The 14546-nt window shown below is 40.6% G+C and overlaps 1 protein-coding gene across 1 annotated transcript; it reads left to right on the top strand.

Annotated features, from left to right (window-relative positions):
* Positions 1-4782: 4782 nt before the first annotated feature.
* LOC114571883 (follistatin-related protein 1) lies at positions 4783-14295 on the top strand. The gene is made up of 10 exons (XM_028603143.1): positions 4783-5001; positions 5358-5432; positions 7717-7806; positions 8426-8555; positions 9222-9251; positions 10875-11002; positions 11112-11230; positions 12501-12613; positions 13319-13429; positions 13646-14295. Exons 2-10 carry the CDS (start codon positions 5358-5360, stop codon positions 13762-13764), a joined length of 915 nt encoding a protein of 304 aa, XP_028458944.1. The 5' UTR covers positions 4783-5001; the 3' UTR covers positions 13765-14295.
* Positions 14296-14546: the final 251 nt, after the last annotated feature.

The raw sequence follows: 14546 nt of genomic DNA, 5'->3' as shown, positions 1-14546 counted from the left end.
AAGCAAAAGATGTGCACACACTCTGGCTGACCTCTCCGTTCTATTTTCAGGAAGTGCTTCACTGGTGTTACAGCGCACAGCAGGCGAGTGGGTTTATCTGAACCGCAGCACCTCCTCTGACACACAGCTGACTGTCACACCACAGAGGGAGAGTAGGACAAAGTGGGAACAAACTTTGCGGGTGGAACTGGACAAACTCAAACATATCTGTGTTTCCCGAACAGAGAGGCGACAAGGACATTCGTTGAAAGATGATGTGTGAGGATTATATCTGTAAAATATGGATTGCAATCCTGTTTATTAACAGGACTTTGGGACATTGGGTGGCTGAAAACAAAGTGGGCCCCAGATCTGTAGGATTCCCAAACGCCTATTGGCTATTTGATTCACAGGGTGTCAACTTGTTTTAGTAATTTAATCAATTGCAAATTTTTGCAATATCACAATATCAACTAATGCAGCCTGCATCATTACCTGATCCTGATCTTTTTAGAAGGGGCCCTGTGTCATATTCTAGTCATAAGCCCATAACATCTTTGTTTAAATTGGGGTTGTGTTATATAGCACATTTAAAAACAAACATTAGTTTACATAGTGCTTTGACAGAAGACACAAAAGCGCATACAAACCAATACACATACAGTATAGTATGTACACATAATTGTTGTAGTGAAAATAGAAGATGGGGCACCTTAAAAGGATAGAAAAAAATGATAATTAATCAAAATGAAATTGAGATGTGATAGGGTAAAGAGACAAAGAGAAAGACGATAAAAAGCATAAACATAAAACACAAAAGCAAGTCTATAAAAATGTGTTTTAAGAAGTGATTAGAAAGAAGTCACTGATTCAGCGAGCCTTATCTCACCAGGCAGGTCTGAAGCCGAGGTGCCCTGATGGAGAAGGCACGATCAGCTCTGGTTTTGAGCTTTGACTTTGGAACGGTTAGAGGGGCCCCGCCGAGGATCTGAGGCTACGAACAGGCTTGTATGGGCTCAGCATTTCTCCTATAGCAGCGATCTTCAACAGGGGGTCCGGGACCCCTAGGGGGTCCTCAGAGTCACTGCAGGGGGGCCTCCAAATTATTGTTAATTTTTGAAAGTTGTTTCAAAATTTAAACGTCTTTACATGATTCCAACATATTATTAGCAAATATAAATCCCCACTGATGATAGGCTTACTGGCCAATAATGTAGTCACTAATTAAAACATGATTTATAAAATCATGCCAACAGTTTTAAGGCTATTTGAACAGTTTAGCATTCTATGCAAAAAAAAGGGTATCTATAAATGCTTTGGGCTGCCCTAAAAGTTATTGTAGTACCAGATTAATATGCAACTTCATTTTATACAATATATGTAGTAGGGGGTCCCTGAGCCATCTCTATTTCAGTTAAGGGGTCCTTGGCTTAAAAAACGTTGAAGACCCCTGTCCTATAGTATGTAGTTTGATGATAACAACCAACATGGGGACTCTGTCCTCTGCTGGTCACAGTGTGGCACCACAACAGAGCGTCAAACATGCTGTTAGATCACATGTGTCAAACTGAAGGCCCGCGGGACAAACCAGGCCCCTCGCAGATTTTGATCTGGCTCGCAAATTAATTTAGGTTCACGAAAGATTTTGGCCCCACCTAGCTGTGCCCTGAACCCCAAAAGACAGGAAACTGTTTGCAGACGACAATTACACGACAATTACAGCAGAATTTGGCAGATTTGCCGACTTTGAGACTCAGAAATTCCCACAGAACCAAAGAGTTGGCATATTCTGGCTGTATAACAGGTTGCTGTGAGTTTTTAAAAATTTAATCTTTGTTTTGCTTGATTTGCTAAATTCTACATGGCTAAGGAACTTTTTGGCTGACTTTTTGTAGGGCTTTATGTCAACAAAAATGCGACAAAAGTAAAAAAAAAGCAACAAAAATCTCGAAAAATTACGAAAATGCAACAAATGTCTCAAAAAGTGACATGCTGTAATACAATAAAATATGTTTGACTTTTTCAATGAAATAATAGCACGTACATAAAGTATAAATGTCTCAGTAAAATTGAGTTTGACACACCTGTGTTCCCAGGCGGAAGTCACTGATGTAGTCAAACAACTACACAGTGGCAAAGCCCCGGGGATTGATGAGATCCGTCCAGAAATGCTCAAGGCTCTGGGTGTGGAGGGGCTGTCCTGGTTGACACGCCTTTTCAACATTGCGTGGAAGTCTGGGACGGTGCCAAAGGAGTGGCAGACTGGGGTGGTGGTTCCCCTTTTTAAAAAGGGGGACCAGAGGGTGTGTGCCAATTATAGGGGTATCACACTTCTCAGCCTCCCTGGTAAAGTCTACTCCAAGGTGCTGGAAAGGAGGGTTCGGCCAATAGTCGAACCTCGGGTTGAGGAGGAACAATGCGGATTCCGTCCTGGTCGTGGAACAACGGACCAGCTCTTCACTCTCGCAAGGATCCTGGAGGGAGCCTGGGAGTATGCCCAACCGGTCTAGATGTGTTTTGTGGATTTGGAGAAGGCGTATGACCGGGTCCCCGGGAGATACTGTGGGAGGTGCTGCGGGAGTATGGGGTGAGGGGGTCTCTTCTCAGGGCCATCCAATCTCTGTACAACCAAAGCGAGAGCTGTGTCCGGTTCTCGGTAGTAAGTCGGACTCGTTTCAGGTGAGGGTTGGCCTCCGCCAGGGCTGCGCTTTGTCACCAATCCTGTTTGTAGTATTTATGGACAGGATATCGAGGCGTAGTCGGGGTGGGGAGGGGTTGCAGTTTGGTGGGCTGGGGATCTCATCGCTGCTCTTTGCAGATGATGTGGTCCTGATGGCATCATCGGCCTGCGACCTTCAGCACTCACTGGATCGGTTCGCAACCGAGTGTGAAGCGGTTGGGATGAGGATCAGCACCTCTAAATCTGAGGCCATGGTTCTCAGCAGGAAACCGATGGAATGCCTTCTCCAGGTAGGGAATGAGTCCTTACCCCAAGTGAAGGAGTTTAAGTACCTTGGGGTTGTGTTCGCGAGTGAGGGGACAATGGAGCGGGAGATTGGTCGGAGAATCGGCGCAGCGGGTGCGGTATTGCATTCAATCTATCGCACCGCTGTGACGAAAAGAGAGCTTAGCCAGAAGGCAAAGCTCTCGATCTACCGGTCAGTTTTCGTTCCTACCCTCACCTATGGTCATGAAGGCTGGGTCATGACCGAAAGAACGAGATCCAGGGTACAAGCAGCCGAAATGGGTTTCCTCAGGAGGGTGGCTGGCGTCTCCCTTAGAGATAGGGTGAGAAGCTCAGTCATCCGTGAGGAGCTCGGAGTAGAGCCGCTGCTCCTTTGCGTCGAAAGGAGCCAGTTGAGGTGGTTCGGGCATCTGGTAAGGATACCCCCTGGGCGCCTCCCTAGGGAGGTGTTCCAGGCACGTCCAGCTGGGAGGAGGCCAAGGGGGAAGACCCAGGACTAGGTGGAGGGATTATATCTCCAACCTGGCCTGGGAACGCCTCGGGATCCCCCAGTCGGAGCTGGTTAATGTTGCTCGGGAAAGGGAAGTTTGGGGTCCCCTGCTGGAGCTGCTCCCCCCGCGACCCGACACCGGATAAGCGGACGAAGATGGATGGACACCTGTGTTAGATGATTAAAATCTGATTTATTAACAATTAAATAGTCTCTTTTACAGTTTACAGTCAACATCCCAGTACTCCAGTAATGAGCCAACATATGGAACATGCGTTCCGCTGTCTGCTGCATTGTATTGAGGTCTGTTTGACTGTGTTTGTTGTGATGTTTTATGAATTCATCAGGTTGTGATGTACTCTTAACTAACAGTGTATTGTCGTTTGGTTGCTGTACCCTGTCTGCACAACAAATGTACCCTTGGGGACTAATAAAGGAACCTAAACTAACCATGTACTGCACCAGCTAAATGGAATTCAGCCTTTATTATCTTCACCTGGACGCATGTGGGCCACACAAGAATCTTAATACTTATAGAAATAAAATTAGCTTTTTTTATACTTCTATACTTCTATAATTTTTTTTTTCTTTTTGTTCCACCCTTGTGTTGTCCTTGCCATTTTTTGTTGAAAACTTTTTTTTCAATGTTTTGGTCGTCTTTTTCGACACTTTTGTCGCTCTCCCCCCACCCCCGTGATGTTTTTGTCACTTTTTTCAGCGTTTTTGTCACTTTTTTCCGATGTCTTTGTCGATTTTTTTTGCGCCTTTTTGAGGTTTTTGTGTTTCTTTCCACCCACGTTTTAGAATTTTTTTCCGACATTTTTATCACTTTTTTAAAACACCGGAATTCAATGAAAGTAGTCAACCGATCATTTATTATACTTATATTATAACTAAAAGCGGTGGAAAGAAACCTAGATTTCTGATATAGAAACGTTTAACAGGAGGGTTAAATCATTAAAACTCCACTTTGGCAGTAGTTTTGTGTACGATGAATTCAGCCTCAAACCGTTTTAATCATGGAAAAATGTCTTGAGGTTTTGTACTGTATGTGAAATTATTTCCTTTCAGTTGTGTCAGTCAGACTGATAACTTCACCTCCTCTCTCCCTGCGGCTAACATTGTCTGAACATGTCGCCATGGCCGCGTGCCTTCAACTTATCATTCTTAAAGAGGACAGCTCATGTGTGGGTTTTGTGTGTGCTTTTAGGGATGGGGGGGGGGGGGGGGGGGCTTCTTGTATGACTCTGGACAGCTGGTGCCCTTTCTCCCCCGGCATCCCTCCTCCTCCTCCTCCTCCTCCTCTTCCTCCTCTTCCTCCTCCTCTTCTTTCTTTTTGTACCTCAGATGTTGTTTCACCGCAGAGCGAAGCAATTGGCGTCACTGATGGTTGACTGGATATAAACTCTTCATTCAAATGGATCCATGCTGACAATTTGGATATTTGGATATGCATTTACCAACTTGATTGATTGACTGAATGGTTTATTGATTACTTTTTTCAGTGCTGATCAAATACTGTGGAGTGGCTGAATCCTGACTGGACAAACTGTGTTAGACCGGCACGGTACGGCTGCTTTAATATAATAATTTGTAGTAGTAGTGGTAGCATGAGTAAAATTAATATTTCTACTGTAAAATGTAAACATTTGCATTTGTATTGAGATGATTTAATTATGGTTTAACTATGTAATATTTCCTTTCTCTCCTCTCTTTTTTTCTCCATTTTCCTCCTTTCCTCTCCTAACCTCTTCTTTTTCCTCTCCTCTCCTCTCCTCTCCTCTCCTCTCCTCTCCTCTCCTCTCCTCTCCTCTTCTCTCCTCTCCTCTCTTCTCCTCTCCTCTCCTCTCCTCTCCTCTCCTCTCCTCTCCTCTCCTCTCCTCTTCTCTCCTCTCCTCTCTTCTCCTCTCCTCTCCTCTCCAGATGTTGACGATCTTTGTGTTCCTGCTGATGTTGTTCCTCTCCTCTCCTCCCGTCTCCTCCTCTCCTCTGGCCAAGGTAAACTCAAAGTATCAATGAGATATTTTTGTACTGAACAACACTGTTTAACCAAATATATGTCTGCTGTTTATTTCAAGTAATCATGACCATTACAAAATAAGCATTAAATAGTTGCTATGCATGTTCCTATTTTTTTCTGAGCGGCTTCACTTGAAACTCATGAAAACAGGACACTGTTAAATTGAAACAAAGATTAAATAAAGATGTAGGAAAATGGGAACGAGAATGGCTGAAAGGTCAGAATGCTGGCAGGTACACTGAAGCCTCCAGGGTCAGGGTGAAAACATGTTTCCAGTGATGACATTTCCAATTTTCTTTTCATTTCCCACTTATCCCAAAACCGGTGTAAATCTATCACAAGTTGTCACTTCAGAGAAGACTGATGTTGACCTCTGACTGCAGGAAAAAGAAGTGTGTGTGTGTGTGTGTGTGTGTGTGTGTGTGTGTGTGTGTGTGTGTGTGTGTGTGTGTATGTGTCTCTAGGTCAAGGAGGTACATGATTTACTATAAGAAGGTGTCGGCATGTAGAGGTGAAATTTAAAATGTGTTTTGTTCAGAAAACTGATTTTGAAGAAACATAGAAGCTACACACGTACGCACGCATGTACGCACACACGCACACACACACGCACACACACGCACACACACAGGTGAGCAGGTCCTGAGGTATGTGCGTGATTAGGGCTGTCAGCAGCTCATCTCTAATCTCAGCCCCTGCAGCGGTAATTCCAGTTAAAACACTCGGCTGTGTGTTTGTTCCCTCTGCAGCTGTTTTCTCACCTTTGAAACAAAAATGTAAACTCGACAGAAAAACTTTACTGTTGATTCAGTACAAGAGAAAAACCAGAAAACCAGTTGCGGTAAAAATAACATTAACTGAGCTAAAACTATCTTGTAAAAAATAAAAACAACGTCAAATATCTGAACAACTATTGGATGGATTGGCAGAACATTTGGTACAGACATTCATGGTTCCCAAATGATTTGTCCTCTCAACTTTAGTAATCCCCTGACTTTTCCAGCCTCACAGAGCTGCTATAGACTAAACTGTGTCAGTGGAAATATTCATGTGAATAATATTGTTCAGCCTTATTGGCATTTTACTGTTTGTAGTGCACAATTACTGATTTTACTTTCTATTTTGCACCTAAAAAACCCACCTTTCTATTAACAATAATAAAACTACATCTGAATATGAATTAAAATGTTCTGCAAAAAATAAAAAGGACTTAGAGCTAATGTAAGTAGGCAGTGTCTGTTGCTTCCCATAAAAAAAACATTACAAAAACAACATGGAAAGGGAAGTTTGGGGTCCCCTGCTGGAGCTGCTCCCCCCGCGACCCGACACCGGGTAAGCGGATGAAGATGGATGGATGAAAAACAACATGAAAACATAAGAGATATTAGACATTAAAAACACAGCAGCTTGAAAAAGGAACCTGTAAGAATTAAAGTGCAAAAGGTGCTTGTGATTTAGCATTGAAGCCGGAACAAATATGAATGGGGGAGGAAAAGATGAATGAAAAGTGAGCGTGGAGGAGGGCAAGAGGAGAGCAAAGAGAAAGACTGAGAGGACAAAAGATTCAAAACAAGGAGGAAAAATATTTTTACAGGGTCAGACATGAACTTGTGATTACAACATCACTGCTGTGTGTGTGTGTGTGTGTGTGTGTGTGTGTGTGTGTGTTGTGTTTGGCCCCAGTCAGCTGTTTGCTAACAGCAGGTTTGCTGTGTAGCAGATGTCAGCTGGAGGTGGCAGATGTATCCATTGTGTGTGTGTGTGTGTGTGTGTGTGTGTTTGTGTGTGTGTGTGTGTGTGTGTGTGCGTGTGTGTGTGTGCCCTTGAACATCTTTGAGTTTTAGACCGTGGGAGTGAAGACATTTCAAAAACAAGAGAGAGAATATTTTTGATTTAGTTGCAGGATTCAGGTTAGAATTAGTTTTAGGTTAATGTAGGGTTCAGGGTCAGGAATGTAGATGATTAAAGTTAGGGTAAGGAGGGTTAGGCACACAAGTACAAACGTCTGTTTGTGTGTGTGTGTGTGTGTGTGCGTGTGTGTGTGTGTGTGTGTGTGTGTGTGTGTGTGTGTGTGTGTGCGAGAGAGAGAGTCATTGTCATTCAAAACGGCGTGGGTCACTCAGTGGGTGTCAAAGGTCACCATCTGGAGTGTGAAACACACACGTCTCACTTCTTTTCATTATTTACTATAAAACCGAATCCCAAAAATAATATGAAAACATGATATAGCGCTCTCTCTCTTTGTCTGTATGTGTGTGTCAGGATCAGTCAGTGTGTGCCAGAACTTTCTGCGGCGCAGGACGAGAGTGTGTATCGACCGACAGAGGAGAACCAGTCTGTCGCTGTTTACAGGTAAAAGGCATTGAATACCTCGTGAACTCGTCTTGTCAATTAAGACTTTTTTCCTGTTTGTTCTGTAGGTGAATTATCATTCCTTACTGCTTTTGAAATTACTTTCATAACTGAATAAAAAAATTCCCTGATTACTTCTTAGATTATAGAAACACACTCTGATTTTTCACCATCTGTCTCTCTCTGTATGAAATTCAAATGAAATTGGCTTCATGTTTATGTTGTAAAGGCAAGTATACTATCTGTATGGCACAACATAAAAACAATCTAACACAACATAGCAAACGTTGATTAACTTCAATAAAATCTGAAATACAGTATATACTGGATATAATTTCTAGATTTGCTCTAGATTTATAGGGGTCAGCTGTTTAAACTGATCAATGTCAGTGATGAATTCAGAATTATGGTTTATATTTATTCAGTATCTGGCAACACATTAATCATTGTTTGTTTTGATCTCATTTATCTTAAAACTGATGCCACAGATTGACTTTTGTGGCTCATTCTGTGTTAAACATTTTATAAATGTATAAGCCTGGATCACTGTGTCCATAGTTATCTTCTGCAGATCGTTTTTTTGCATGAAACTTCTGTTGACCACCTGCTCTCTCTGCAGCAGTGTGACGTGACGGAGCACTGGGTGTGCGGCAGTAACGGCAGATCCTACAGGAATCACTGTGAGCTGCACAGAGACGCCTGCATCACCCAGACCAAGATACATCTGGAGCACAGAGGACACTGTCTGGGTCAGCACACACACACACACACACACACACACACACACACACGCACACACAGCTTTCCTCTGCTCGTTAATCACGTCACGGATGTTTTTAAGGTGATGATAGACGTTATTTATATATATTATTTATAAGTTGCACTATTAATATTCCACAAAGTAGTAGTGGGTCAACATGATAAAAATGTGAGACATTAATCAAAGAAACAAATACAACAAATGCATCAAAACTAAAATAGTTCTACACAAAGTTTCCAGATGAATTTTTTCTTTTTAATTTCCATATTTTACTCCAAACTGGAGTAACTCTTTCACACGCACGCACACACACACACACACACACACACACACACACACACACACACACACACACACACAGACAGACACACACACACACACACACACACACACACACACACACACACACACACACACACACACACACACACACACACACACAGACACACACGTGTGTGTACATTACCCAGACCAAGATACATCTGGAGAACAGAGGACACTGTCTGGGTCAGCACACAAACACACACACACACACACACACACACACACACACACACACACACACACACACACACACACACACACACACACAAACACAGGCACACACACACACATGTGACACGTGACAGTGTTTTCTGTGTGTGTCTATTTGCAGAGAAACCAGCAGACATGGATGTGAGCCCCAGTAAGTCTACAGCTTAGTTCTTACAGAATTACCTTTGTACTATATATATATATATATATATATATATATATATATATATTTATATATACATATATACTACATCACATGTGTTCCCTACATTTTGGTTTTTAAATCTAGGCGCAAGACACATTTTTACTCACAGCCCTTTTACAGTTTTTTTCGATTGATAAACGACAGTGGGCACAACAGGAGTCACATGTGCAAAACTCTAACCACAGTCTGCACAGCAGAAGGTCATGTGGACCAAACTCTAGTTCGTTTTTCATTGCTTGAACACAGTTTTCAAAACTCTACACACTTATCCCATGACTTTAACCACAACGTGCACAACACTGTAGATTTACAGCACTTTGTTCAAATGCTAACACACTGCTGTCACAACTGTTAACCACACATTCAAAACAGAATAGATTTCAGTCTGGTGCCTATCAAACACTGCTGATTGCAATTTTAGCTGAAAGCCTAAGCAGGTGTCCTGTTTTAGACTAGTTAGTGAACATATACGGTATTTATACAGAGAAAGCTCAGAAAGCCTTTTTTGTATACAAACACCAAATAAGAATGAAACAATTCTACACTGTACCGTTTGAGAGAAACAGGTAAAAGAGCAAAGATACCAACATGTCCAGAGATGTCTGAGGTTATGTACACAGCTATAAAAAAAAAAGTGAAAAACACTATATCTTTACAATAGTAAAACTGTGTTCTTACTGTTTTTCAGAAAGTAATGGCGTTGAAAGCAATAGAAACACCACATTCATTAGTATTTAGAGATGATGCAGACACCCAATGTGATGAAGAAAACTTGCCACATGATGCTGGAGCGAGGCAGGATTAGTCACACTAGTCTTCGGTACTGTTACGTATGTACCTTTTAGTTTTTTTCCCCCAGTAATTCCATAAATTACTAGAGACAAAATACTTTATTGAAGAAAACTGCTGATTTTCATTCCTTCTTTTTTACCTTATGTAAAAATTGGTACGCTATACAATCTATATTTTTTAAACTATTGAGTAGTGTCAAGTCACTCAAATTGTTCAAACTGTAAAGATGAGAAAGTTTGTAATTTCTGTATTGGTGTTTGACGCTAGTGTTTTTACCCTCAGTGTGTTCTGAGTGACAGTGTGTGTGTGTGTGTGTGTGTGTGTGTGTGTGTGTGTGTGTGTGTGTGTGTGTTATCCCAGTGAGGATTGTGCATAGTGTTTGGCTGCACTGAGCCTGTTTTGCAGGTGATGTGAACTGTTTAGCTCAGGTGACTGTTGGTAGTGCAGACTGGAGTTAGCGTTTTGCACATGTGACTCCAGTTGTGCCCACTGTCGTTTAGCAATCGGAAAAAACTGTAACACTCTAATCTCTCAATCTGTTATCATGTCTATAATTCTGTATTTGTGAGTTGCTGTTGTTGTTGTCGTTGGGATGTTCGTTTTGTGTTTTCTTTCTAATTTTTTGTAAATTTTATTTTATACAGCACCTTAGTGCTTCTTGTACAGCACTTTTATCACCTTAAGCTGTGTTTGAATGTGCTCTTTACTTACTTACTTACATTACTTCTCCATTAACCATTTACGTTAACCATTTTATTCCTGCGTTTATACGCGTAGTCGTCTGTTTCCTGTCCGATCGTGATTGGCTGAGAGAGAGAGTGATCCAGTGGATTCAGGAGGAGGTAGAATCTGACAACATGACCTCAAATGACTCAGCCAATCACCTCCTGCAAACGTACTTCAAGGTAACAACTTTTCACAGAAGTACCAATAATTATTGCTGTTTTTAAAGGTGATTCCAGTTAGAATAACTGGAAAAGATATTTCAAATCCAACTCTGTTTGTGTGTTTCAGACGTACGATAACGGGGATTCAGAGCTCGATTCTAAGGAGTTCCTGAGCTTCCTGAAACATAATGAGACGGCCCTCAACCTCACGTACTCTAATACTCTGGAGGCTAACATGCTACTGAGGTACGCACAAGCATGCACACGCACAAACGCTAGGGCTGCAAATAATTATTTTCATAGACGATTAATTTGTGGATTATTTTCTCAATTAATCAATTAGTGGTTTGGTCAATAAAATGTCAGAAAATGGTGAAAAATGTGGATCGGTGTTTCCCAAAGCCCAAGATGACGTCCTCAAATGTCTTGTTTTATCCACAACTCAAAAGATATTCAGATGACTGTCACAGAGGAGAGAAGAAACTATATTCACATTTAAGGAGCTGCAATGAGAGAATTTGTACTTTTTTATTAAGAATGACTTAAACTGACTAATCGATTATCAAAATAGTTGGTTATTAATTTAACCCTTGTGTTGTCTTCCTGCCGACCATGCAACTCTTGCTTTTTCTGGGTCAAAATTTTAAATTGAAACCTCTTTTTTCAATGTTTGGTGTTTTTGCGACACTTTTGTCGCTTTTCTAGATGTTATTGTCACTTTTTGCGAACTTTTTGTTACTTTTCCCGACATTTTTGAAGCTTTTGCCGACGTTTGTGTCACTTTTTTTTACGGTTTTGTTGGCTTTTTTTGTAGTTTTTTAAGCATTTTTTTTTTTTACATTTTTGCCACTGTTTTCAGCGTTCTTTTATAAAAAAAATTCAAATGCTATAAAATTGAATAAAACACCCAAATTCAATGAAAGTAGTAAACTGATCATTTATTATACTCGTGAAGATTGTTGTATGGAACCATCCATGTTATTTTTCTTGACAATTTGGTTGAAAGAAACCCAAATTTCTGATATGGAAACTTTTTGACAATGGGTCATATTTGACCCAAGGAAAACAGGAGGGTTAATGGTTGACAACTAATCAATTAATCAACTAATCTTTGCAGCGCTAACGCACACACACAAACACAGAAGATAATCTGACAGTGGTTAGGACTCTCTAAACTCTGTGTGGTAGTTTAGACCTTATATATGAAGCATAATTTCCTTTTTATACATAATGCAAGTTTTCATGTCACCAACACAGGTAATCCTTTTCTTAACTCTTTCAGCTTCATGTTCACACCATTGGCTTCACTCTTAGAATTGTGTCAAAATATATTTTCCCTTCTTATATACTTCTTCGGGTACTATGTCCAAAAATAAATTACACTGGTGAAACTATGGCTCATTTTGGTTCAGCTTCAAAAACATAAAATTTTGTCATTTATCAGCAAATTTGATTTGTTTCAAATATGATTTTCTATAAATAAATATATCCTTGTAATCAATAGTCTGTCTCTCAGGTCTCTGTGTGTTGATGCCTTGATTGAGCTGTCGGATGAAAACGCAGACTGGAAGCTGAGCTTAACGGAGTTCATCAACTGTCTGACACCCACCTACCATCCGTATGAGAGAAGTAATGACACACACACACACATACACACACACACACACACACACACACACACACACACACACACACACACACACACACACACACATAGTGCGTCTCACTATCTTTGTGGGGACCCGTCATTGACATTATGCATTCCCTAGCCCCTTACCCTAACCTTAACCATCACAATGAAATGCCTAACCTTAACCCTTACCCTCACATAGCTATAACCATAGATATAGAACAATCTTATTCTTATTTTATATCTATGGCCGTAACCTAATTCTAACCCTAATCCTAAAACCAAGTCTAAACCGTGAAACTGCCATTTAATGTTGTGGGGTCCAGCATTTTGGCCCCACAAAGCTGTTCGGACCCCACAAGTTTTTTGGACCCCACAAATGTAGTTAAACGAGGACACACACACACACACACACACACACACACACACACACACACACACACACACACACACACACACACACACACACACAGTCTAGCAAGTGTATGATCAGCGTCCCTGAAGAATGTATGTATGAACAGTATTATTTATTTCTTGTTTCCAGAACAAGATATTGCCGACAGTCTGAATCTGACAAACAGTGTTTTAATAGATGCACTTTGTTCACATAATGTAAAAACAAATAGCAAAACACAACCAGATCAGATTTGCAGTTTAATTGTTGTTTTTCTTACCCACGTGTTTTCTAATGTGTGTGCATGAAGAGTGTGCTCTGGAGGATGAAGTGTTCGAGGACGGAGCTGAAACTCGGATGGAGTGCAACAAGTGTGTGTGTGCTTGTGGAAACTGGGTCTGCACCGCTCTGACCTGCAGTGGTGAGGACACACCTCCCACACACACACACACACACACACACACACACACACACACACACACACACACACACACACACACACACACACACAGCTGATTTCACAGTAAACCAAAGTCACATATATGTGGCTGTAGGTTTAGGTGTAGGTTTTCCCTCTGTTAGGGCTTTTCTTTTCCCATCTTTTTTTATCTTTGTAACATAATCATCTGTTTTCCAGGAGAGCACCTGGTAGAGCAGGATGTTAAGGAAGGAGCAGAAGAAGAAGAAATGACAGAAGAGGAGTGGAGCAGGAGAGTGGCTGAACTCAACGCTCTACAGGCGGACAGTCAACACTGAAATGCTGCGATGGGAAAATGTAATCCATTATTCATTACGTCTCCTGTATTAAAAGTACTTTACTAATTACTCAAAGAGGAACGTATTCTCAGTACTTAACTCATAGGTTGTTTTCAAGAAGTTAAACACAATGAATTTATGTTTGCAAACGGCAGAATGCAATTGAATGGACTGCAACATCATTTAACATAAAAGGCATAATTACATTTAAACAGAATATTCCAAGATTTTTTTGCTTGGTATGTCACTGTTTCCTCTGGCAGTTTTTTTTGGTAAGTCAATATACCTAATCCTTGACTTTATTCATTATTTAAGAAGACATATCACTCTAAATCAGCAAAGAAAATTCCAAATGCTGAAAAAAAACGAATTGTATTAAGAGGCTGATAAAAGACTCAGGAGGTAAATTCAGGATTAATTGTTTCATCGTTTATGAGATACTATATTTTGTGTATTTGCGTTGTGAAATGAATGCTGCTGTTGTTTTATACAACTGTTGCTCTAATATCACTTTATTGTACAACAAATTAATTATCAAATCCAGAAAATGTTTTATTAAAAAGGGGAAATTGCTAAATGAATTTTATTACATGAATATATTGTATAAACCAATGTATGTTAGTAATTAAATAAGCATTAAATAATGATCAGAAACAATAAAATAATATTTTTTATGACAATGCAATAAATGAGAACATCTTAATCACTGCAAACAAAAGTCAAGTTAAAAGATCTTACCCAAAACTTGTCAAATATTTTATTAAAGATGATGTAGCCTGTAA

This window comes from Perca flavescens, chromosome 17 (assembly GCF_004354835.1).
Source record: "Perca flavescens isolate YP-PL-M2 chromosome 17, PFLA_1.0, whole genome shotgun sequence".
In the NCBI taxonomy this organism is placed as follows: Eukaryota; Metazoa; Chordata; class Actinopteri; order Perciformes; family Percidae; genus Perca; species Perca flavescens.
Note: the sequence above shows the minus strand (reverse complement) of the source record. Positions and strands in the feature narration are given on the sequence as shown.

Bases quoted from the DNA above. Each gene is read 5' to 3' on its own strand.
- LOC114571883 (XM_028603143.1), top strand. From the start codon at position 5,358: ATGTTGACGATCTTTGTGTTCCTGCTGATGTTGTTCCTCTCCTCTCCT. The intron at 9,252-10,874 runs GTAAGTCTACAG...TTATACGCGTAG, and splicing joins AGACATGGATGTGAGCCCCA to TCGTCTGTTTCCTGTCCGAT. The intron at 12,614-13,318 runs GTAATGACACAC...GTGTGCATGAAG, and splicing joins CTACCATCCGTATGAGAGAA to AGTGTGCTCTGGAGGATGAA.